This window comes from Panthera tigris, chromosome A1 (genome assembly GCF_018350195.1).
Source record: "Panthera tigris isolate Pti1 chromosome A1, P.tigris_Pti1_mat1.1, whole genome shotgun sequence".
NCBI classification, from domain to species: domain Eukaryota; kingdom Metazoa; phylum Chordata; class Mammalia; order Carnivora; family Felidae; genus Panthera; species Panthera tigris.
In genome coordinates this window covers 156,453,375-156,480,616 of record NC_056660.1, presented here as the reverse complement: position 1 = coordinate 156,480,616, position 27,242 = coordinate 156,453,375, and the positions used below count along the sequence as shown (strand labels likewise).

Genomic DNA, 27,242 nt, shown 5'->3' with positions numbered 1-27,242 from the left:
CTTATCACACACATAAAATGGTAACCATGTGAGAAGATATGTTAATTAGCTTGACTGTAGTAATCATTTTACTATGCTTGTATATATCAAATCATGTTGTAGACTTTAAACAGAAACACTTTTTTGTTTTTAAAAAAGGAAACAAAAAAGAAAAAAGAAATTGAAGCTGATCCATCTTGTTCTAGATATTATTCCATTCATATCTTGGTTTCATTGAAATCTGTTATTGTGTCTTACATGTAAGGCAGGATTTAGAAAAATTGAATACTGGGTTTGTAATGGTTTGCAGAAAAAATAAATAGTTCACGTGTCATCAGCACACCACCAAGTGGAACCAAATTCCAAGTTTTATTCAAGACAGATGTTTGGTATTTGTCTTTGAGAAATCATGGCACATCTAAATAGGATGGTGGGTCTGTTCGTGTTTGTTTTATTACCTTGCTTCAAACTTACCCAAATACTATAAACTTTCTTTTGTGTGTATCAGATATTATATAAGGAAATATATAATTTTGTATATTTTGGATGAATAAACATGTACTTATACATAGCATAGTTACATATCTATCTCTGTGTGTGTGTGTGTGTGTGTGTACACATAGGTACTATTCCTGAAGATTCTGTTTTCCTAATGTTTGCTACCTGGTCTGGACTTTCATGGCTAGTGTGTTAGTTTAGGCCCTTGACATTTCCCACCTTGACTGCTGCAGTAGGCTTCCTTTCATTTTCATTTTTCCTTTTTGTACCCCACCAACTTAGCTAATACTAGAATGTTCCTATATATGTCATCCCTCTTACTTATAATCAATCTTCCCATGCTTACTTATAACTTTCTATATAAAGTTCAAACTTCTTACCTTGACCCACAAGATCTCTCAGCATCCAATTTGGACCACTTGTAAGCTTCATCTCCCAATCTCCCATCTCTCCCTAAAAGCAAACCCCCAAATACCAAAACTAAAACACTCTTCTTACAGGTAGCTCTTTGAACATGTCTCAGTAATTCATCCCTCAGTTCGTTTGCACTTATTATCCCTCCTATGTAAAGTGCATTTCCTGTTGTCCTTCCTTGTCTAGATATCTGCTATGGATCCTTCAAAACTAATTTCAGTGTCACCTCCTCCAGGAAGACTTCCCTATGCCTCAGTCTGATTTGGATATTTCCATAGCACCTCAAACTTTCATTACATTGTTTATCTAATCACTTACATTTGGAGCTTGTTTTCCCAGGTAGACCACAAATCTGGGGTCATGAGGAATTGGAAATGGACCATGTTGCTGAATCCCCAAATCCCATACACTGCCTGGCATGTGCTTATATGGCATGAAGCTTAATACCTTTTTGTTGTTGTTGAATTGAATGGATAGATGCTCTAAAAGGAGTTCGTCTTAGGTGTTAATCACCTAATTGTTATTTTGTCATTAACACTACAGAGCAGATTAACAAGATGGAGATTGAGTATTCCAGGAGAGAGTAAAGATGTGCTGGCAGAAGATGCTGAGTTGCAAAGGTGACTACAGTCAGCCATTCACAGGTGATCTTTGATATTTCTACTAGAGTGGTCCTGCCATTGTCAATACCCACAGGTTTTTGTTAAACTGTATAGCATTAATTCTTTTGATTTAGAAATATCATATGAACCATATTTTTCAAAATTTTATCGATTTGGAAGTAAATTCCTTTTGTTAGACTTTTATATGTAATTCTTATACATTTTAAAAATTTTAATTAATTATTAAATTAAATTAAAGTATTTTAAATATTTGTAGGTGTTCTTGAGGGTGTGTCTTTGTATAGATATTGGCATTTAGACAGTTGAGGGCTGCAAATATAATATGATTCTCGTCACTAGCAGACAGAACCAAAACTGGACATTCTGTAAAAGGGGCCTTTTAGAGAACCCTTGATTCTCAAGGTAGCATGAAGCTTTCAAGGTGTATCATAGACTTTCTCAACCACCACCTCATCAGTTTAGCGTAAAGACAATATCTACTTTTTTACTATATGGAACTTAGTTGGGAATGAGAATTCAATGGGCAAGAACTGACTGCCATTCATTGATATGCTTCTTCTCACCTGGCTACTCTTCCTCGAAGATCTCCAACTCCTTGAAGGTGTCTGGTGTTTAGCTCCTGTACTGCAAAATTAGTTCCTGTGGCCGCCTGGTCTCGCGCTCTTATTTGGTGTTCTAAAATCTGTAATTTTAAGTGAAAATTCCCATTAATTTCCTACCCCACATGATAAGAAAGTATAATTTAAAGCAGAGGTTCAAAATCAAAAGACTTTCCTATTAAGGCTGACAGTATAAATGAGTGAGAGAGTCCTATGTCAGAGAGAGGCAGTCCCTACTTTATCTGAGGAAGGTAGTGATGGCCTGATTCCAGTTGATTATTGCCAGGTAGGAATGATGGCTCAACAGTGTTTCAACACAAGCCAGAAATCTAGATTTTATGTTAAATCTTTCAATTTTTAAATATTGACATCTTAGTCAAAATCTTACATAAACGCACTACGGGCCAAATAAAACATACTTATTGCGCTGTTATGGCCACGAGTTGCCATTTGGCCATCATTGATACAAAAGCTTTTCACGAAAACCTATCTCAGAATTGGTGGCAGAGTTTAGAAAAGGATCTTTACTACGGCATCAGGCAAGGCCCTTTGCAGATTGAATCAGAACCACAGTGAAGCTAATACAACTAACATGAGTAAATGTGAATCAAACTGTTCCACTCAAAAGGAGTGAAGAAGGTTTATTCTAGATTTTTAGAGAACATGAGAGATTTATGGCTTGAAGTATATTCAGATTTTGTCCTTGGGTATTCTTAGTCATGTCTTAGGTAGGTCTTGGTATTCTGAAATAGAGCTGACTATCTTATACTACCAGGTCGGTGGTCTCAAGAACAGCGGCTTAAAAATTTTTCACACTTAACATGTAAACATTAATTTAAAACTAAAAAAAAAAATTCTGCTTGTCCATAGCAAAAATTTCTATCTTAGTTGACACTCAAGAAAAATCCAAAGTAAAGTGAAGACATATATTTAAAAAAAAAAAAACATATTTATTTGTAAAATAAGTGAGAGTATACGACAAGTTCAGGATTTGGGGAAGCATTAAAGTTTAGTTACTATATTTGATCAAGGACTGAACTATGTCTAAATTTATGTTTATCAATTTTTTGAGGAAAGAAGGATTTTTGTAGCAAATGAATCATAGAAATTTTAAATACCATATACAGGATCTTTCTCATTTGTAAACTGGCAGATTGAAACAACCCAAGAGCAAAAACAAACAAAAAAAACCTTTAATTGAAAACTTAGAAGTGTCAAGAATGCTAGCTGGAGTTTTTTTGTTTTCATTTGTTTTTGCCTGACTCTAAGTGTCTCAGTCCATTCACGTTGCTCTAACAAAATACCACAGACTGGGTAGTTAATAAACAACAGACATATGTTTCTCACAGTTGTGGAGGCTGGAAGTCCAAGGTCAGGGTGCCTGCTTGGACCACTTCTGGTGAGAGCCCTCTGCTGGGCTGCAGACTGTCTACTTCCTACTGCATCCTCAGGTGGTGGTAGGAGTCAGGGGTATCTTGTGGGAGGGCACTGGTCCTAATCACGAGACCCCACCTCCTAACACCATCACATGGGACATTAGATTTCAACATACGAATTTTGGAGGAGCGGGGAGAGACCCAATATTCAGACCATAGCAAAAGATGTTACTTTTCTTTGTTTTGGTAAAGTATAGTGAAGAAAAGGAATTTGCCCTACTAAACACTAAAACATATGAGATGATAATAAATACATAAGTGTAGCAAAATAGATCTGCATATGTAAATAAATCAATGTAATGTAATGAAGACCTCGGTAAACATAAGAAAGAAATGTGCTGGGGCACCTGTGTGGCTCAGTTGGTTGAGTGTCCGACTTTGGCTCAGGTCATGATCTCGCTGTATATGAGTTTGAGCCCTGCATAGGTCTTTGCGCTGACAGCTCAGAGCCTGGAGCCTACTTCGGATTCTGTGTCTCCCTCTCTCTCTGCCCCTCCCTCACTCACACTCTGTCTCTCTCTTTCAAAAATAAATAAACATTAAAATATTTTTTAAAAAACGAATGTACTATACTTGAGGCTCACAAATTAGTGGGGGAGGAATTTCATGAATGGTGTTGGGACCTCTGGTTGTTTATTCAGAAAACAATCAGTTTAGATCCTTACCTCATGACACATTTTAGAAAAGTAGTTTAAAAATATAAATAGTTAAGCCATAAAAATAACAGATAATAAAGGTGATTATTTCAATTCTAAATGAAGAAATTTCTATTCTTAAAAATAATGAGAGGAATCACAGAGCAAAATATTGGAATGCTTAACGAGAGCAAAATAATGGAAAGTTTAACAACCTTATAAAAAACTTGACAGAAACATTGTAAATATAACTGAGATATAAACAATGAACTGAAAAAACATTTATAACAAATGCTACTGCCACAGATTTCAGTCTAGTGCTGCAATCAGCATGCATTTGTTGGCGAAAGCCAGTTGTGCGTATCTTTTCCCATCTTTGTGTTTGGTGTTTTGATGTTTGAAATCAATCACAGTGAGACTATTAACACCATGGAAATAGGCAAACACTCCAACCAAGTTTTTATTCTCCAGAAAATATTTGCTTGCTGGTTGCTAACCATTTGCCAAGCTACCAGCAGCTATTATCCTCAATTAATAAAAAAGCTCATCAAATCAATAAGAATTAAAAAGCACTAAAACTCCAAAAGATAAATTGGCAAACGACATTAATAGATGATGGACAGAGAAAATGAAAAGCGTTATAGTCACTTTTAAAAAGTGAACACGACGGGCGCCTGGGTGGCTCAGTCGGTTAAGTGGCCGACTTCGGCTCAGGTCATGATCTCACGGTCCGTGAGTTCGAACCCCGCGTCGGGCTCTGTGCTGACAGCTCAGAGCCTGGAGCTTGTTTCAGATTGTGTCTCCCTCTCTCTGACCCTCCCCCGTTCATGCTCTGTCTCTCTCTGTCTCAAAAATAAATAAACGTTAAAAAAAAAAAATTTAAAAAGTGAAAACGAGAGAAAGATCTCATCTCTATCCCATTAAATTAGTGAAGTTAAAACAATACATCTCAATGCTGGTGTAGGCCCATGAAAAAGCACTCTTGTGTAATGCTAATGGAAGTGTTCCGGAAACCAATTTGGCAACATGTATCAAGAGCCTTTACAGTGTCCACACCCTGGAGTTCTACTTCTAAGAATTTATACTATGGAAATAATCCAAATACAGACCTATACTTATGAGCAAGGGTATTTTAATATTAACAGAATGACTTAGCAAATCATGGTGTGTGCACTGTACAAAGAACCTTTAATCACGTGAGTGTATGATATAATTTTATATTAAAGATTATGCTTACAAATGTAGTCCCAGCCTCCTAATGGAATATGTGGAAGGACTTGAAGGTAATGAATCTGGGTGTTTGTAGAAATTGCCATTTGGTAGTGGAATTGAGAATTTTTTTCCCCAGGTTTAAACATTTTTTTCTTAAGCTTTCAAAATAATTACAATGAACAAGTATTGCTCTTACAAGTTGGTGGGAAAAAGAAACAAAATAAATAAACAAAATAAATGTGATACATAAAATTCTCTTTCCTTGAGTTTAAAATAAATTAATTTTAAAATTTGTAATTAGCTGCCAGCTTAAAAAACAAATAGTTTGAATATAAAAAGGAACAAGCAACTGCTGCAATTATGGTTGATTAAAAACATTTTTTTCTTAATTCCTTTCATAGGCCCAAGTCAAGCTTCAGCTCACACTTGAACCTGTCTTGCTGGTCAGTTTGCAATGGACTGAGCTCGTTAATGAGTTTAGGCTTTTAAAAAATACTTGAATAGCACCTATTTCACTATAAAGAGCAAGTTATAGTATTAGTTATTTACTAAAGGTAGCCTAATAGTTTCTTCTTTATGATGTTTAACTATGTTGTCTACAGACTTTAAAATATTTTCTAATTCATTTTCCTCATAGACCAGTCCTCCTCATCCCCTTAACAGGATGGCATATATTTTGAGATTTTATAGTTTTGGGAAAATATTTTGTCTTTTTTTCAGAGCTAATCTAAGACAACCAATTATTATAGGGAAAAAGCCCTTAACAAGATTTCTAATGGGGTGCCTGGGTGGCTCAGTCAAACATCCAACTTCAGCTCGGGTCATGATCTTGCCCTCAGTGAGTTTGAGCCCCACATCAGGCTTTGTGCTGGCAGCAATCTCTCTCTCTCTCTCTCTCAATCAAAAATGAATAAATGTTAAAAAAATTAAAAAAAAAAACAGATTTCTAGACTTCTGGAAATAGTTTCCTTCTTAAAATTAAGATTATTTTACTGAGGTATAATTAATAGGTATTAAAAGGTACCAATCAAAGTATATATCTGAATGGATTTTGACAAATATAATCAACATGTAACAACCATTTCTCATTTCTGAGAATGCTACTCTCTTTTCAATTACCAGCAAGTTTTGACTTTTAAATTGGTATCTTGTTTAGTGCGAGTGCTATACTTGGTTTGGTCATCATGTCAAAGGCGCTGAGCCGCTAACCTCATCATTTTCTTACCACTGTTATGCTGGAAACATCTTTGACCACTTTGAGAAGTGGTACTGACTTTTAGGCACTGGGGTCAATTCAGTATGTGCTAAATACCAATGAAGTACCTTTTAAAAGTTCACTAAGATTTTTTTTTTTTAACTTCCATACTCCCTCTAATGCATCCTGGGGTTTGCCAGACCCTACAGATGGAAAATAAATTAATAAATATCCTTAGCTTTATAAACAAAGTCCTAAGGAAGCCTTTGCTGATGTTAATTGCATGAGTTTTGTTTGTCTGTTTGTCAGATCCACTATATTATATTCCCTGACAGTAAAAGAGGACATTTGTTGTGGGAATTTTAATGATAATTCTGCAAATTTTTAGTCAGTTTCCCAAAGTATATTCTCTGGGACTCTTGCTTGAAAGTTTCTACCCCAGATTCATCATGCCTATTGGCACCTTAAAAATGCTGAAAGACTTGTAGTGAAAATCTGTTTATTTTGGTTTAACCAAGATAGATATTTTCTTTTGTGATCAGAAATTCTATTTTCCCTTTAACATCTTAAACATCATTCATTTGGGAAATATGTAGAGTGCTGACTACCTACCATGTGCTGTTGTCATCTGTTGTATTATTTAATAATGAAGAAAACAGAATCTTTACCATTATATATTAGAATATATATATATATATACACACACACACACACACACACACACATACATACATACATATATAGGTATATACACACACATGTGTATATATATTCATATATTAGAAGGGGAAAACAAGCAATTAACAAATATACACTATGAGTTTGCTTATCACATGGATACGTACTATGAATATCTATAATGTAAGATTTAACGAAGATTGTGACTGCTGGGTAGGGAAGGGTGCCTTTTTACAGAATGCTGAGGAAATCCTCTCTGATAGGGTGATAACTGAGCACAGACTTCAAGGCAATGGAGAACATTTCACAGGAATGTGTAGGGGAAGATGATTCAGCCAGAGTGAATATTAAGTGCCAAGGCCCTGAAACCAGAACATGTTTGGTGTGTTCTAGGAAGAGCTGGGAGCCAGTGTGGTCACAATGAAAGAAGTGAGGGGGTGGGAGATGGGGAGAGAGATGGCTTGGGTCAGACTGTGATGGGCCTGTGAGCCATCATTGCCAGTGCACCATGAAAAGCTCTATTTGAAACAATTACACAAAAAGAATCTCAGAAATTGAGATTAAAATAATCACCTTAGCACAATGTCTGACATACTGTTAAACAATTCTCTCTGCTGTCACAAAATAGATATTAAATGCTTTTTGAATAGAATTTCCTTCTACTTTTTAGCATACATGAGCAGTTGAAAAGTTGAACTGTTTTCCTCTGGGGCTACATGTTGTAGTCATTTAAACTTAAGCTCTAGTGAGTCATTTCTGTAGTTGAAAATGATATTGGTGGTTGATCATCGTTGTCAAACAATGATGCCAACGTATGGGAAATGAAGAATTACCTCAATATTTTGGCTCAGTTTTTTGACAATGCTCGTGATGGTCTGGATGTGGCTTTCCAGTAGCTTCCTGGCAAGCAGCTCCTCTTTTTGAAAGCCATGGGCCCCTTGAAGACAAGCAGAGATTTCCTCCTTGATGCGGAAGGCTTGTTCAAGGAGGAAAGCGATGGTACGCTCCTGGGTGTTCAATCTGTCTTCTAGCTGCCTTCTCTGGGTGTTTGGAATCACAGGAAGAAAAGAATGACCCCTAGTCAGGAACAGGAAACAACACCAGGGACGTTACAAGAATGAGTTGGAGGAGCCAGAACCAGAACTTGTCTCTTCACTTAACTTCTGTACCATCTCCCCTGTGAGAGGTTTGGGAGGACCTTATAGGAATCGGCCAGGTTGGATTCCTGGTTTGTCTCTCATCTCACAAGATCTGACTTCTGCCTTGGTCTTACATTATGCATTTTTCATGTTTCTAAGCAGGAATAATTTTATATTTTACCCACTATTCTAACAAGCCAACTTGGATCCACAAACATTTAATACTTGAGAATTCTACATTGAGGAGAGTGCTGCCTACTAACTTGGAAGAAATGATAGTTCAAAGGCAGAGATTCATGAAAGAGTCAGAAGTTCAGTGAAAAAGTAAACACAATAAATGAGAAAAAGAAATAGGCTAGAGCTGTTAAGAATTAGGGTAAAGTAGCATGTAAAATCCTGATAGCCCCTATTGGCATTAGTATATTACTCTTTCCCTTCACTGATAAGCCTCTCGAAGGACAAGCTACTTTGTTGTGTCTTTTTTCTTCATTGAATTCACTTTGCTTGGTTCTGTGACCCAGACTCTGAAGAAAGAAATGAGTTTACACAGTTCCTCAGGAGTAAAATTTCCTGGGTGTCCTATGGTCTTGACCAAAATGCTCAGCTAGCATGACTGCTGGTTTTCTATCCTCTCTCCCTCCTAAAACCTTGGAGTGACTGGAAAGAAAAATTAGAAAACTGCCCTCCTTGGGCAGCAGGGGCTATTTTAAACTGGTGAGGGTGTGGGGTGGTGCAGGGGGTGCCCTGATGTGCCCCCCAGCTCCCTTTTCAGGAAGGAGGGACTTATTTTCCTAAGTGTTGGGTGTGCTGCTGGCTGACAGCTCTCAGCTGATAGCTTCTCTGGGAACCACCTTGGTGAAGACAGTCACTTTGCTCAAGGCCATGCCCATTTCCTGGGGCAGCGTGAAATCAGTGATGGGTCAACGTATGGCTATAAAGGCCTGGCACACTTGCTCTATCTCAGAACAAGTTGGAAGGACCATCCCAGCTTCATGGCTCCCTGTGGAATTGTATCACAATACTTTTTTTCCTTCCTTTCCTGGCAGTGACCCCAGAGCACTCCTTAATGAGCCTTCTGTTCACCAATCTCTGTCTCAGAGCCTGTTTCCTGGGCAACCCAACCATAGTCAGGTGGCCGCTTTGGCCTGGGGCAAGAGAGAATTCAGCAAGGCTGTGGGAGGGTAAAATGGGGAAGAAGGACTGTTGTATTTCTACTCTTGCTTCTTCTAGATAGCCTTGGGATAAACTGCTCTAGTTGTGTGAAATTCAGATTCTTGTTTAAGTGTCCTCAAGAGTCAGATCAGGCAAGGCAGAAAACCTGTAAGAACCTCAAACAACAGTAACAAAAAGCTTGGGGTAAAAACAGACCTTCAGCATTTGCTTTTATACCTTCCTACCTCCACAGGCTCCAGGGGTGGGAAAGCCACTGGTCTCCTAATGCTACTTCTTTCTGAGGAACAAAGGTGAAAACCTGACAGGACAAGTTATTTCGTAGGATGGGGAGGTTTTACTGGGCCTGGGGCTTATCCGTGCCAGCCCCCTGAGTTTATTGGAGATGACAGGACTCCAGTGGAGACCTGGGTCTGGCCAAAACCCCCAGGGGAAAATTAATTCACAGGCCAAGATAGCAAGACATTTGAGGAGCACAGTCTCTTCCGAAACCAACTAGCCAACAAATAATCTACTGGATTATAGATTCCTACAGAAGATAAACACCAAGATATATGCAGTAAGACATTTTTTAAAAGGCTAATAAACATTAAAAGAAGGGAAGATGTTAGCAAAATGAAAACAAAAAACTAGAAAATGTTAAAAAAGTAAACAAGTGAAAATATAATGGTTGAAATAAAGAAAAAGATGGGACAATATGAAGGAGGAAATAGCTGAAGAATGAACTAGTGATTTAGACTACCAGAATGAAAAAAATTAATCAGACAGAAGGAAGGGTCACACAACTTAGTTATGTCAGGGTCAAACTTTGAAACTCATCTGTGTGACTCCAAAATCCAATGTTAAGCTTAACTCTCCTATATTCCTAGAATTCCAAGAGATAATAAGCAGGGGACTCACTTTGATGCTACTCATGTGACCTAATAGAGTGGCAGCAGTGAGGACACACAGAAGTGTCCCCAGGCTTCATATACACTCTTTCCTTAGTTGTCTCTTCCTTTCTTGGTCCTGACCGCCATTATCTCCTCTACTTCTGCATCTGAACAAAAAGTGCATCCTCCACATGGAAGCTAGAGTGGTCTTTCTCAAAGTCTGAGACCCTCCAATGGCTTATCCATTTTCTGAGAATAAAATCCTTGTTCCCCTTTCCAACCCCATCTCCTCCTGCTCTTCCATCTGCTTACTCTCATTCAACCACATGCATCTTCTTTCCATCCCTCACCCATGCAAAACTAGTGCATTGTTCAGAGCCTTGGCGCTTGCTGTTCTTTCTGCTTAGACTGCTCTTCCCTGAAGTCACTTCATGGCTGCCTCCTTCTCATTGATTTTGTCTCAAATCCAGTATCCCCTCCTCAGACAAGTCTTCCCCTAGGTCACTTTCTATCATAATACCCCATTTCTTCTTCTCCCCAGCATTTGTCATTATCTAAAATGATCTTAATTGTGTTTATTTTCTGCCCTCCATCACTAGAATGAAAGCTCCCCGTGGACAGGTGCTTTATCTAAGTTGTTCTTCACAATGCCTCCAACACTGAGAAGAGTGCCTGACACATAGTAGGTCATCAGTAAATGTTTATTGACTGATTTTTCTGGCTGTACTGTTTGTTCCCTTAAGGCTCTGTTGTTGGAAATTGGGGGTGGAGGAAGGTACAATGAAGACTACAGTTGTTAGAGCTTCAAGATTTACAGTGTCTTCTCTTGAGCAGTACAAAATAACCTCAGCCTGGGTGAAGTTCCCCTTTCCTGTCATCTGCACATTTTAAGAACAAAGAAGGCTTTGTTAAGGGTTTCATTAGATTCCCTCTACCACTCATTTGGCTTAAAAATGTTCTTCTGGAATATTACCAAATGGATATGGGGATATATATATATATATATATATATATATATTCCATTTCTCTAAAACCCCAGCATGCTGACAGTGCTCTGTCGATTAGATGTATGAGTCACAGGCAGAAGGGAAGAGGATGTCAGGCCCTGCTGATGGTGACACATAGCTTAGTGGCAGACGGCAGATTTACTTGTTACCTTCCTTGAGCTAGTGCTGCTTTCTGACCTCTCCACAGTCTGCAGCCTGGATGTGCCAGGGAAAGTGAAGTTGGTCCTTAGCCATCAATCCTATACAGATACTTATAAATTATGCTACATTCTTCTCAAAATTTAGTATTTGTGTTCTCTTAGATGTTCCCAGTGTGTCAGGCATTGTTGGTTAACTTCCTGATAGTTAACCCCCCAACCTGCACCACCACTGCCTGATTTGGTTCATCCTCCCACCACCCACGTCATTTGGGAGGGGGCAAATTAATCATGGTGGTCTTATTCTTCTGGGTTGAGATGAAGCTGGTTTAGGTAGGACTGACCTGGCCAGTCAGGTGAAAGGAAAAACCTATTGTGGGGTTTCTGGATGATGTTTCTTTGCTTTCAAGAAAAAACACATAAGAAGAAACTTCTCTCTTGTTTGCTGGATGTTGTCATGCCTGTGTGTGATGTCTGGAACTTCTGAAGCCATCTTGTGACCATGAGGGAAAAGAAGATAGCGGAAAAAAAGGATAGAAAACACTTGCTTGATGATGCTAAGCCTCTAACTAAACTCTAGATTTTTAGAAATGTGAATTAATCATTTTGGTTGTAGTTTTTGTTCTGTGTAGCTGAAAGCACTGTATCTATATCTAACAATCTACCGATAAAATTTCAGTTAAAATAAAACTCTATTAGTATTTACTAAATGTCTACTCTAGTCCATGCATAATAGATAATGGTCTGTCCCTCAAGGAACTTAGTTTAATTCAGGGTTTCTCATAAAGAAAATTGAATTAATATCATGGGGGCGGAGAAGGGAGGGAAGTTGTTACAATGCAGATTCCTTAGCTCTGTCATAGATTTTTTAGATCACAATCTTGGGTGTTGAGGGGGACAGAGCAAGAATAAACATTTAAAAAAAAATTTTTTTTAACGTTTATTTATTTTTGAGACAGAGAGAGACAAAGCATGAATGGGGGAGGGTCAGAGAGAGGGAGACACAGAATCTGAAACAGGCTCCAGGCTCTGAGCTGTCAGCACAGAGCCCGACGCGGGGCTCGAACTCACGGACCGCGAGATCATGACCTGAGCCGAAGTCGGCCGCTTAACCAACTGAGCCACCCAGGTGCCCCAAGAATAAACATTTTAAGTAAGCACTTAGATGATTCTATGTCTTCTAAATATTGAAACCCATTTATTTATTTAAAACTGGTCATGTGAATCAGTGAGTGATTCTCAGTTTGTGATCAGTGAGTGATAAGGCAGAATATATAAAGTGCTGAGGTATGAAATAGAGAATATGAGCTCTCAAGTTATATGGAGAGTCAGAAGCAATTTAGCAAGGTGATAGGCAAGACAGACTGATGGTAGAATACAGGTTCCACCACTGACCAACCAAGTGTTTCAGTTAATTCATCCTTGAATGGGGCTAACAGGCCTACTTCACTGTGTGGTTGTAAATACAGAGATAACATGTGAGAAGCATGTGGTAAGGGTGGCAAAACCAATGCAGCCCAGGGTTATGGGGAGCCCCCGTTCACTCACTCTTTGGGTGTGCTATTTATTGGCTGGTGTCAAGATTGTGTCCAGAAAGAACTTGAGGAATCAGACCTAAGGTGGCAGAGGGACCAGTGGAACAAGGCTGCCACCTCTGCTCAGATGCCAGTCTGTGGTCCCATTTGTCATGATTGGCCTCAATGATGTTGCTATTTGGCACATGGAAGGAACCCAGTAAGGAGGGCAGCACCTAGTGTTATGCAAATGTATTTTCCTGCAACAATAGGGACATTAAGTGACTTATGATATATATGATATATATCATATATATATATTGATTATATATTGATATATTGATATATATTGATATATATTGATATATATATCAATAGATATGTATATCGATTGATATATATATCAATATATATATTGATATATATTGATGATTATATATCATATATATATTGATATATAAACTATATATATGATATATAGTTTCCTTTAGTTTGTAAAATTTATTTTTAGAAGTTATTTTATATTTAAGTGGAAAGCATTCCTTTTTGTGCCTAAGGTTTACTATAAATTAGGAGTTTTATTATTTTTTGTTAATAAAAAATGCTTAATGGAGCATTAAAGATGAAGCTTAATGATGCTTAATGAAGCACAAAATAATGCTGTTTAGTTCTATTTACACAATTCCTGAAAGATAAACACAGAGCTTATATATTTTTCCATTTCCATTACTATAACTAAAGAGAATATCATGGGGGTGCCTGGGTGAATCAGTCGGTTAAGTGTCCAACTCTTGATTTTGGCTCAGGTCATGATCTCTCAGTTTGTGAGTTTGAGCCCTGCATTGGGTTCCACGGTGTGGAGCCTGCTTGGGATTCTCTCTTTGTCTCTCTTTCTCTCTCTCTCTCTGCCCCTCTCCCATGCGCATGTGTGTGTGTGTGTGTGTGTGTGTGCTCTCTCTCTCAAAAATAACTTAAAAAAAGAGAATGTTATTTTGCAATTGACCTTTGTAAATCAACAACTGGAAAGACACACGTATGAATAGTCTCAGTCTTCTAAGAGAGTTTCCTGATACCATTTTTCAAAGACCATCCAAATGGTTAAAAACTGAGTAACAAGATGTGGTCACTCTAATTTTCAGTAAATTAAAAAAAAAAAAGAAAGCACTGTTTTATTAGTGTATTGTATCAGTGGGACTTACATCTAAATTTAACTGTGAAAGGAAAGAAATGACTGAATATTCCAGACTAGTCCAGATGGAGTTACTAAGCACAGGAGAAAGAATTCCCAGGGGGCCTTTTCAGAGAGATATTTGGGCTTTACATAAATCATTGATTATGTAGCTGACAACTGAATCTGAACAGATTTTCCACAAACTCTGAGTTCTGTTTCTCTGTGATTCGGTGTGACTTGTACCAGCTGTGCTGTTGCTGGCAGAGGCATCCGTACCTAGAGCCTCTCACTTCTCTGCCTGTTCTGTTCTTGTGAATCGAGCACTAAATTTACTTAGGAGATTCTGATAACTATTTTGTCAGCCTGTGATACTCAAGATGCAGAAACTTGAAAATTTGAGTTCTTTTCTAGAACAATGAAGAGTATAACTGAAAAAAATTTTCATTTTTGGGAGATCTTCTATGCCTAGTTCCATTCTCAGTGCATACAGTCCTGCGACACACACAATACACACACACGTGAAGTGAAATTTTAGAGAACATTTTGATGCCTCACAAAAATAACCTGTAAGTTTATGGAACAATGAAATTGAAAAAAATATTTTCTGTAGTTTCTCTGTTGCTTATTTCTAACCACCCTGGCGAATGGATTTTGGCAGCTAGACAAGCCTCCATTTCTGGGTTTTACACAAGACTGAATGCTTTAGGATTGAGATGGAGGCAACTCCAGGTTCATGGGTACAAGTGGGGAAGAGGCAGACCAAAGCCAGTAGGGTTGTGCCAGCATGAGGTCTGCCTAAAGGAGCCTGGAGGAGAGGACTCTAAATAAGGACATGGCCAAGAGACACTGGAGAAGGAGACTGGTTGTAGATAATTTCTAGCAAAATAGTTATATGCTATATGAGGCAAACACTTTGTTAGTAAAATTTTCATTAAAATTACAGAATTAATGATGCACCTGTTGTGATTGGCTTCCTTGTGGGAGGCATTCAGTTGGCAAGTGTTCCAGAGTCTCTGTGTGAATGAGGGCATGATGAGTTATACTTATAGGCAAAGTGTATGTAAACTGCTCTAGCAAGTAGTTTTGATGATATTTGGAGTTCTTACAGCATTTTGTAGTTATTTTGTGACACTTTTCCATATTGCCTTGCTATTTTGGGGATGTACATGTTATTTATGTCAGTCTCCTGGGTGAAGAATACTGTATTTGGAGTCAGAAGACCAGGGTTCAAGGGCTGTCTCTGCCACTTATTATCTTTAACCTTTCTTAGGTTATCCAGAGGAGAGATCTTTGTGTCCTGTGGAGATCATGACTCCTGCCCTACCAATTGACTGAAGGACATCAATTTACTTAATGTACTTGAAGTGCTTTGCAACGTCTATAAGTGTCATATACAAATGTTCTTACCATAATTATTAGTAATTATTAGATGGAATTATGGGCTGAATTGTATCCCCACAAGGAGATATGTTGAAGACCTAATTCTTAGTACCTCAAAATGTGATCTTATTTGGAAGTAAGGTCATTGCAGATGTAATTAGTTAAGATGAGGTCATAGAGGGGAGGGTGGGGCATAATCCAATATGACTGATGCCCTTATAAGAAAATGGCTATGTAAAAATGGAGACATATGGAGAATACCATGTGAAATGGTGGTAGAAATTGAAGTGATGTATCTAGAAGTCAAGGAACACCAGCAATCACCAGCTGTCACCAGAAGCTAAGAGAGAGGAATGAAAAAGATTCTTCCTCAGAGTCCTCAGAAAAAAACCAACCCTGATGACACCTTGGTTTTAGACTTCTAACCTCTAGAAATGTGAGGCAATAAATATCTGTTGTTTTAACCTTCCCAGTTTATGATACTGTGTTATGGAAGCCCTAGGAAACTAATACAGATGGTAAGTTATTTAAGGGGAGTTCCTAGCCATGGAGAAATGTAAGGAATTTATTATTACACAGTCTTATTTTTATATAATGCTTATAGTGTACATGTCATTTAAACAATTTTTTTAAGTTTATTTATTTATTTTTGAGAGAGAGATAGGACAAGTTGGGGAGGGGCAGAGAGAAGGAGAGACACAATCCCAAGCAGTTTCCGCACCATCAGCACAGAGCCCGATGGGGGGCTTGCTCTCACGAACTGTGAGATCATGACCTGAGCTGAGATCAAGAGTTGGATGCTTAACAGACTGTGCCACTCAGGTGCCCCTGACGTGTCATTTTTATATACATCATTTCATTTCATCCCCACAACTACCCCCATGGCATAGGTAAAATTTTTCTCAATTCAGATGGAAACGGAGACTTGGAGATTGTCAGTCACTCAGCTGGGAAATATTTTAATTTGCTTCTTTGACTCTTTGCTACATCACAGCAGCTTTGCTTAGACTACTTAGTAGCTCTTCCTGTTATATTGTGTTACCTCAGAATACATTATGTAATTACCAGTTACCTTTCCTCTGCTTGGCTCACATCTCACTGTGGAATCCTAAGGATCCTCACTGAAGCCCAGAGGCTGGAGGGGCTCCCTCTCTGCTCTAGAGAACTGAGTCTGGCTCAACCTGACCTCATTGCATTTCTCAGACTTGAGCAGAAGCTCATAGGTGTGGCGGGAATCCAGGGGGCCTCCTGGGGTGGGAGGGACGGAACTTCATCTGGGCAGGCCCTGCCTTGAGCAATATGTGGGTGTTGTGGGTTGTGCCCAATTCCTGTAGCTGTGTCCACCCACAGCCAGAGTCTTGCCCATCACAGGTTGTGGGGCAGGCAGTGAGTAGATGCTAGAGAGGAATAAGAGACTGCACTGTGGCTGATGGCAGCACCTCCCAGGCACAGCTAGGATGCTGTGAGTCCAGGTTGGCCACTCCTCCCAGAGGGGCCCTAGTGGAGGAAGATCAGAAATCTATGGTTGAATCACGTCTTCTATGGTCCAGGGATGGGCTGGAGGTGAAACGTCTGTGTGTGTGTGTGTGTGTGTGTGTCTTGAGAGGATAGCTGGCAGGGAATGTGGATAGAGGGGTGGTTAAGAAAACAGGCTTTGGAATAACTTAGACATAGATTTCTGGATTAGAATCTTGGTTCTGTCATAGTATTATGTGCACTTGGACAAATATTTGACTCCTTTGAACCCCAGGGTCTTCATATTTAAAATAGTGACACTATGCCGCTGTTAGGGTTATTGAGAGGATTAAATGAGAAGATTAACATGGACTAAGAACTGGACTCTTTAACAACAAATATGGTCAGTGAGACCAGGGAGTTGTGCAGGGTGCAAGAGGGTTTGCCAGATCATAAAAAACCTTGCTAATGAACCCAGAGTGCCCCATGTATCCCTTCCTTCCCAAGCTGCCCAGACTGTTTTGAGCTTTCTCACCTGGGAGCTGGTTGCCCTCAATGATGGATATGATGTTGCAAAACAAAACCAGAAAGTCCTCAAACCTAACATGACCTATCCCATAGAAAGCTCAACCAACAGTGTTTTGTCTTCCTTTCTTTTGTACTGTAATGTGAAATATCTATCATCATCTTGTACCAAGAAAAGAAATGCATCACAATACAATAAAATGGTAGTAAGAGAAAACCTTGAAATAAATACTTGAATAAACCTTGAAAATAAATACTCCACAGGCCCTGAATGCCATATCCTACTCACAAGGAGAAATCATCAATCATGTATGCTTTTGCCTATTTCACTTAGAGTTTTATGTATCCCAATTTTAAATACCATTCTTTGGTTGTCAGCCAGACCCCTCATCTTCCCAAACTGTACTCCTGAGAGAATTTCTGAGATATGTACTGGACAACTCCTCCATAACAAACAACTTCATTTCCCTGGCCCAGGGGGCATGGTGGTTCAAGTTTATACTTCCCTCTTTTTTTTATTCCAGCCATCTTTGCCCCCTTGCCTTTTCAGCCACACCTCGGGAAGGTTCCTGCCTTGGAAACGTTACTCTTCCCACACATGTCCACATGGCCAACTCCCTCATCTCCTAGTTTTTGCTCACATCTGATGTCTCAGTGAGGCCTGCCCTGACAGGCTATCTAACAATGTGTGTCCCTTCCTCCTGCTAGAATGGAATCCCCGTGAGGGCAGGGATCTTTGTTTTGTTTGCTAATGACTATCTAAGTGCCTAACATAATGCCCAGCACATAATAAATGCTCAGTAAGTATTTGTTAAGTGAATAAAAGGAAATAACCAGTTTTAGAAGACCAAAGAATTTGAGGGATGGAAGAGACCTTAGAAATTATTGATTCAGTGTTAAGAATTTTTTTCCAGCAGTCAGTTGAAGAAAAATAAAAAGAGATTTATAGGCAGAATTTGTTTTTTATTCAAAATTAAATCCCAAGGGGTAATAATCCATGTTCTTAAATCTTAGCCATTTGCCTTATTACATAAAAGAATGCTTATGAGAAATTATGGCCAGAGTTGAGAAAGTAGCACATAGAGGCAGCTTTCTGAGCTGCATCCTGGAAGTGAAATCTGGATTTGATTTTGAACACAGACAGCCCTTGGGACTCAGGCTGCTCATCATCACTTAAAACTCCATCCCATTTTAGAGAAGAGGCAGAGATTGCCCACAAAGAAAAGGCATTTCCTTTTTCTCAAGGTCCCATAGCTAATTAATGAGAGGCAGATCCAAGAGCGGACCTGAGGCGCCTGGCCTCAATGCGGTGATCCTTCCACCAGCAGGGACAAAAAGAAGAAAAAGAAAAAAAAGGCTTTGGTGCTTTCCTGTTCAATGAAGCTTAAATGAGCATTGGCCACACTGCCACTGTGAATCCACGAACACATTGTGGAAATCAGAATTATTTACTGCCTTTAATATAATGTCACCGTACTTGTCCTATAAATGATTGCAAGCATTCCGCCTCCCCCTGTTCCATGGATTATTAATATGACCTAATATTTAACAAGTACTATAATGTGTGGGTGTTGTTCCAACTGCTTGAGGCTGGGAAGAGCCTTGTCAGAGTTTGGTCTGCCAGGTCTTTTAATGTGCATGTCTCTAGACAAACCTTTTTCTTAGGGTATGTATTACCCATTTTATTGCTCATTCTCACTTTTTTGGGGCTGTTATTATTGGTTTTGTTGTTTTTTTTTTTTTCAGTATTTCCTGTAAATATTCCCATATAGATTTGTAAGGCAGAACCTCTGAGAATATGTAATATAGATTCTGGTAGCTTAAGTTCATAATGACTTTTGCTTCTGTTATTACCCTCTCTGCATATCAATAAATCTGTTGTCACTCAATGAATACTATGACTTGAAGGATGAAGCTATTTTTTAAATTGTTTTTTATGTTTATGTTTTTGGAGTCAGCATGTCAGTTCGAAGTACCTTCACTGATTATTGACATGCCTGTGTGCCACCTTGCTTTTCCAGTTAATCAGCTACCCAGGAGTCTACTGCATGAAGCAGAGTCTTAAAGATTCAGCTGTTCCACTAGACTCTCCATTCAGTCCGTCCACTATGGTTCTGCAGGAATCAATATTCAATACTCCGTGATAGGCTACTACTGTAGGGGGGGAGATCAGAAAGCATAATATCCTTTAGTCCCTGCGTTTCGGGAGCTTGCAGCCTGCTCTGGGAGATTAGAAGGGAAAGATCAAAACAAAACAAAGCAAAACAAAAAAAACCCAACCATCTTAGGTGGTACCTAGGAGTTATAGATATATGGCTTAGACTGCAAGAGAGGGGTTTTGGAGGAGATCAAGGGAGAAATGAATGTTGGCACCAGATAATCTTCATTATACTTTTGCTTTGAATTACATAATATTTCTCCCCTTTTGTCTTAATTTTAGTTTCTCTGGAATCCAAGAAAGGGCAAAAATTTCCTTGAATTTCTTTGTAGGTTTGTCATTGTCTTCCAGGAATTTGTTCTGTCATCTCCTGGTATGTAGGTCACCAGCCTGGGCTAAAGAAATCCACGTGGGTTCATACTGGAATTTGACAGATCAGAAGAATGATTTCTATTTTCTATTTGTCATGTGTAGATTCAAGTAAGAATAAGTCTCCCATTCCTCCTTGGATGGCAAGTGTAGCTAATATGTCCCTGTAAAATAATTATTTTTATGCACACCACAATCATTGTCCTTAGCTCAGAAAAAATGTCACCTGTCCAAATACTGTATTTTTAAACATTAAAAAATCCTTTTCCCTTGTTTGGTTTCATTTTCCCTTGATTATGACCTTATTGTCACATAAACAAGTACAAGTTATGGGCAGCATGAAAAGAGGGGCTGAAATATTGTGGTTGAACTCTGTGTGGTGTGTTCATTCGATTGGCAAAGGATCAGGAAAATCCTTCATGTGAACAGACTGTGATAAAAAATCAGTGAATTTAAAATGTTTGTCATCTTCAAAAATTGTTTATCATCTTCATTGTTAAAGGTAATTTAAAAAAATGAAAATTCAGTATTTAGACTTTTCTCATGTTGTTTGATCATTTCTTTTGTTTGATAATTTTTCTTGTTTGTCATAATGTATATTTTATGACCAGAATTTTTTAAAAACTATAGTGGGTCCTAAGAGCTTCTAATCAAACCTCTTCATTTGGCAAATGAAAGAACTAAAGCCAAGACACATGATGGGCCTGATTGAGGTCATACAGACAATTAGTGCAAGTCCCGAGACTAAATCCCAAGTGTCCTAAAAGCATTAATTGTTGCATCAGACCAAATCTCCTGACATACAAAATAGAAAACAATTCAAACAAATATGCGTTGCCTCTGTGATCCCACCTTTACAAACTAGAGTTCTAGGATCTTTTGGACATTGCACTTTCATTAATAATATGTCCTATTTCCAAGTCCCCAGAGTAGACCCTCTTCTGCAGTCCTTCCCTGGATGAGCTCCAGGTGTGGCACTGGACAGCAGAAACAAAATTTTCTGATGATTAATTTAACATACTTACAAATTCTCTGAGTTTTAATCATGAAATTGTTAATAGATTTATTGATTTACTTTGAAAGTCATAGGTACCTATATCAATCTTTTCATGTCACTCGTGTGGCATTATTCATAATCTATAGGAACCTATGGAAGTTATTTAAAGAGGAGGCTTTAAATAAATTAATAAAATAAAACTGGCTTGTTTTCTGAATCAGAAAGGAATAGCATAGAGAGGTTCATCTTCTGACATGATTTAATGTGTCTCTTCTGAAAGCAGAGAACTAGTTTAGATGAACTCAAACATCTCATTCAGGCACTTGAATCTCTAGCTGAATCACTAAATATAGTAAGTAGTTAAAACACGTTGTAATTTACCAACTTACCTGTCAACATATTCAACTAGATCCGTAGAATTCTTAGCTGACATTGTGGCTGGAGATAATCTTACCTAAAATAAAGGTCACGGGTTTAAAATGTATCATCATCTACTTTATACGGAAGTCTTATCCATATTATTTTTATATAAATATTTTAGTTTTAAACAAAATATATACCATAGACTATCAGCCCAGTTAAACTTGCACATGTCCCATCTGTGTTTCTGGAGACTAAAACCAAAGTCAAGTTCTGGAAAGATACTAGAGAGCTGCATTTCATAGATTGGTATCACAGTCAGAAAAAAATTTTTAGACAAGTCAAACCATGGATTATTCTTAGAAAATTTTTAAAGTGAAATATCCAGTGATTATTGGCTGAGTTACTAAAGAAGTTCTCACAGAGTAAATTATTCCATCATACCAATTTCTGCGGGGAATCAGCTAATTTTCAAAAACAAACTCCAAAACTAGAAATCTGGTCTATCCAGATAACTTTGTTTTCTAGGAAACCTGGATGTCAGATTATTATAGTCAACGAGAAATAAAAGTAGAGCACAGTTATGTACATTACTTACTAGTATTAAATAGAGCTGACTGTATGAACACTTACCTAATTCAATAACATGGTGCTACTAGAAAGAAAGTTCCACTGCATCAAAGTTCATAATATTGCAGCATTTCTGGGAGGAGAGAGTTCACCAAATGCACTCATTGTTTGGCATATGCTAAAACTGTTTTAAACTCTAATGTTCTTTATTTTTAAGATTAAAAACAGGACACAGATTTATGTTCATTTTAATAGCCCGTCACTGAACTGGATTCAATAGGGAGAGTATGAGTAGTATTCCACCTCTGCTTAAAACTTAAACAAAATATTTTCCTGGGATATTTTGTCTTGGTTTATATTATTGTATACTGTAATGGTGAGCAGAGTAAAATTTAAGACCTACATACAGGAATCATTCGTTTTGCAAATGCCTAAGGAATTACCACGTCTTACTTCTTGATGTAGGGCCTAAGAGACTTAATTGGAAAGCTCTCCCCTCCAATAAAACTTAAAAAAAAAAAAAGAAAAAAGAAAAAAGAAAAAAGAAAAAGAAAGAAATGTATTATCAAGGAAGCTAATAAAGAATCCTGACGATAGGCTCCTCTGACCCTGCTGACTTGATATTGGTCAACCAGCACAGGCTCGAGGATGCTCAGAATGGAGCCAGTGATCGCCATGATAGTGCTGTAGGCCCTGCCTCCCCTTTGCTGAATGGAGTCTGCAATGGGTCTGATGGCCTGAAGCTGAGTCTTCCCCTAGAGGATGTATATACACTGATCCACAGGGCACTCAGGTATCCATGTTATGGAAACCATCCTAACTCCCTAGAGAACATGACTGGCCTTCTGCCCTGGTTTGTGTTTTGACTCCAGTTTTGAGCTGGAACAGCGCTGGGTCCTGGGCTCCCGACCTGTGCCAGCTCTTCCTTTCTCACCTTGCCATGGCTGTCCTGGCCTGTGTGAGGGAGTCTGTGGTATTTCCTCAGCAACTGGCTGGTCCTGGGCCTTACATGTTTGGCACCTGGTAGTTCTTTCATTCCCTTTTGTGGGATGAAAGAGTCTGTGACTATTGTGTCCAAGGACACTAAATTACTGGTCTATTGTTTCCTTCCCCCTTCTCAAGTGAAACAATTGGATATATATTTTTTACTTTTATATTATTAATTTTTAAGTCTTATTTTGAAAACTGTAAATAGCACCTCTTAAAAACACAACTCACATACTTTAATTTTTTTTTTAATTTTTTTTTTAACGTTTATTTATTTTTGAGACAGAGAGAGACAGAGCATGAACGGGGGAGGAGCAGAGAGAGAGGGAGACACAGAATCGGAAGCAGGCTTCAGGTTCTGGGCCATCAGCCCAGAGCCCGATGTGGGGCTCAAACTCACAGACTGTGAGATTGTGACCTGAGCCGAAGTCAGACGCTTAACCGACTGAGCCACTCAGGCGCCCCTCAACTCACATACTTTTAAAGTAATAAATATTAAACCTGATAATGGAGAAGAATTTGGGAAAATATAGAAAAGTAAAAGTTACAGAAAAAAGAAATCTTATTGTAATTGTACTACTTACATAGAGCACATTGTGACATATCTGTTTCCTCTTTCTTCTCTGCAATTTTTGATGTATCTAAGGTAATATGTAAATTTCTATATCTTTGGTAATTGAATATAAGAGTCAGCTCTGTTTCATCCCTATTTCTACAAGCAAGAATGTAATTATATTAACAATTCTCAGGAACAACATGGGATTTTTTATGTGTGTCAGTTTTCATCGGCTTTATAAGAATACCTTAAAATGCTATGATCCTTTATGGCTTAATGGCCTATAAAATACTTTCACATAGGGGTGCCTGGGTGGTTCAGTGGGTTGAGCATCCGACTTCGGCTCAGGTCATGATCTCACGGTTCATGGGTTCAGGCCCCACGTCAGGCTCTGTGCCGACAGCTCAGGGCCTGGAGCCTGCTTCGGATTCTGTGTCTCCCTCTCTCTCTGCTACTCCCCTGCTCACACTCTGTCTCTCTCTCAAAAATAAATAAAGATTAAAAAATTTAAAAAAAACCTTTCACATATATGATGTCCTATAAGGTGGGAATTGTAGTTACTGAGATCCTACTTCATCACAGAAAAATTTACAATGATTATTGTTTTTTTAAGTTTATTTATTTTGAGAGAGAGAGTGTGAGAGAGTGTGAGTGGGGGAGGGGCAGGGAGAGAAGGAAGGAGAGACTGATAATCTCAAGCAGGCTCCACAAGGAGCCCCACATAGGTCTCAAACTCACGAACCCATGAGATCATGACCTGAGCCCAAACCAAGAGTCGGACCCTTGAACAACTGAACTACCCAGGCACCCCTAAGATGATTATTTTTATAGGTGAGGAATCTGAGGATTAGAGAAGTAGTGGACTTGCTCAGGATCCTATAGATGATGATAATAATTATATATAGCTATTGATGGAGTCCCTTTTACTTGCTAAGCCCTTTTTCTTAGGGCTCATTCAAATCTCACATCTTTGTATGTTAGGCCTAATTAGCCCATTTTGTAGAAGAGGAAACAGAGAAGTTAAGTAACTGCTAAAAGTCACACAGCCTGGGTATGGTACAGCCATCAGATACCAAAGATCAATGTTTGATATTGATATTGTGCTAGCTTTCCAGTGCTCTTTCTATCACAAGAGGCTTCATCCACTGATGAGGGCTAAAACTACTGCTTCTTTGAATGTTCATTTTCATTAATGACAAGTACCAATAAAAGAAACCTATTTAGCTCTTCTCTTTTTCATGTTAGAGATAAAGTCTGTATCTCGAATTTATCATAGTTTCCTTTGAATCTTTATAAAAAATAATTGTCAAATTTTGTTAATACCTAGCCCTGCCTATTAAAAGTCAGTCCAATGAATGTATCCACAAATTGAGGCCCCTTTTCTTTTCAGCTTGTGCTGTCATCAGTCACTTTGTAAAAGCAGAACAAATAAGAAATGTAGGTAGAGTGAAAAGAAAAACAACACTTCTAGGACCCCTTAGAACTCTCTGAATAACGCTAAGCTTTAAAGAAGCTGAACAAAATATTCTATTTTTACTATGAATGTCTAAAAGTACTTGCTTTCTTTTCTTGGTCACTGACTGAGCCAGGAAGGTGGCCATCAGGTTCATTCCGCTGTTCCTCTGCAGTCGGAGAGGCATTTATGTTTACATCTGTATCTAGGCAACCAGAATGCTGCATTAGATCAGGAACGAAGGCAAGTGAATTTTTGCAGTGGTAGTTAATCTTCTCTTTAAAATTAAGGGCAGTTTCTGTACCTATGGCAAAAGTTCAGGGAGGCTTCTTTTTTTTTTTTTTAATGTTTATTTATTTTTGAGACACAAAGAGACAGAGCTCTAGCCAGGGAGGGGCAGAGAGAGAGGGGGAGACACAGAATTTGAAATAGGCTTAGGCTCTGAGCTGTCAGCACACAGCCTGACACAGGGCTCAAACCCACTAACGGTGAGATCATGACCTGAACTGAAGTCGGCAGCTTAACCAACTGAGCCACCCAGGTGCCCCAAGGGATGCTTCTAATTGGTTTTACACCCTCCTCTTCTGTCCTCCCCTACATCATTTCTTCACCAGGCCCCCATCACACCCATAGTCAGCTACAAAAATTTATCATCCCAGGTACTTCCATTAGACATTTAGGAAATTTTGTTGAGACACACTCATTTAGATCAAACTGTTATGAAATAATGGGAAAAGATTTCTCACACTATTGTGCCCAAGCCACCCAAGGATCTTCTTTGGGATTTATTACCTTGCTTATATGTAATAAGAAATATAAGTAAGGTAGTAAAGAATGAGAATTTAGAGACCTTGGGTAATCCGTGGGTTAAATACCTGCACTCATGATGCTTGATTTCCTGGCTTTATTTTTTGCTGATATGATTTTTTTTTTAAAGGGAGCAGAACTTTTTGTTTTGTCTTTCAGAAAGCCAGAGCACTAAAGAAACTGGATTACAATCTGACTAATGTCTTTATGTTTCCAGGGCATCTTCCCAGTGTGGCTCAGTAGCATTGTGACTGCAGGAAGGATCTGTGATGTCAATGGGGTTGACCCCACACTTTAAGTCAAGCCCCAGGGATTCAGAGCTTCAAGGGTTTTCATTGTCATAAAGTGCTCATTGTCATAAAATCACTAGGTCCTTCACCTCTTGGTCTCATTGGATGGAAAGTGGTTATTTTTAGGCTGACATTCACACCTTCCCCTGATTTCACCTACCCATTTGATGGAAGACTAGTTTCCATCAAATTAGATAGACAAAGAGAATGAACTGCTGCCATACTCCCCAGTCTTCCTCCAAGTGTGCTCATTCAGGAAGCTAACTCTTGTAGGCCACTAGGGGGAGTCTCACAAAAAAATGCAGCAATAATGACGGGAGTGGTAGGTCCTGGCTTTAAACAAATTAAAATCTTGAGTTTTTTTGTTTTTTGCTTTTTGTTTTTTTGTTTTTGTTTTTTTAATAAATAAAATCTTGAACTTTGGCTCTGTAGAGAAAGTCTTGCTTGGTTACTTGGTCAACAAGATGTTGATTGTTTCAGCTCTGAAATATTCTCCTGAGTTCTAAGATTGGAATTTGTACATTTTGGTAATACTACTTGGCCCTCATATACAGAAATTATATTATTGGTTGAGTTACTTTTCAAATTATGGTGCCAGATTTGCCTTGCTCTGAGGACACATAATGTTCAGGATGCCAAATGACAAACTTAGATCCCACAGATAAATACTGCCTATGATTTTTTGCTTCAGGGGTATGTCTTCTAGTGCTTAGCCCTCAACACTTAGAAATACAGTATTTCGTGGTTTGTAAGCTGTCCAAACAGCTCATTACACCATCCTAATCATCATTTTATCAAGCACCAAGGGAAATGGCACACCATGAGTGAGAGTCAATGGCTATGGATACCAAGAGAGTGGGTTAGAACCCTGACTCCTCAACCAACTGGCTACTTGGGCAAAATGACTTCACTTTTTCAAGACTCAGTTTTCTCATCTGTGAAGTGAGCTAATAATATTGATCTCATAAGGTGGTTGAGGATTAAACGCAATGATACACTTAAAGTACTCAGCTGAGTGCCAGACTGGGAATTCACTAAAAGGTAGCTATTATTAGT

At 38.5% G+C, this 27,242-nt stretch overlaps 1 protein-coding gene across 4 annotated transcripts in view; it reads right to left on the bottom strand.

Annotated features, from left to right (window-relative positions):
- The window catches only part of FAM81B (family with sequence similarity 81 member B), a 54,598-nt gene extending 28,515 nt beyond the window's left edge, over positions 1-26,083 (bottom strand). The window contains exons 1-5 of one of the 4 annotated variants that reach the window (XM_007078930.3): positions 25,965-26,083; positions 25,197-25,294; positions 21,553-21,617; positions 8,103-8,346; positions 2,078-2,196 (exon numbers count right to left, since the gene is read on the bottom strand). In XM_007078930.3, the coding sequence (XP_007078992.3) occupies positions 2,078-2,196; positions 8,103-8,346; positions 21,553-21,617; positions 25,197-25,294; positions 25,965-25,974 (536 nt within the window). In that variant the 5' untranslated portion in view covers positions 25,975-26,083. Of the gene's footprint in view, positions 1-2,077; positions 2,197-8,102; positions 8,347-21,552; positions 21,618-22,156; positions 22,229-25,196; positions 25,311-25,964 lie in introns of those variants that run through there. The other 3 variants (XM_042990237.1, XM_042990241.1, XM_042990245.1) reach the window with 3 other exon arrangements.
- Between the last annotated feature and the right edge of the window lie 1,159 nt (positions 26,084-27,242).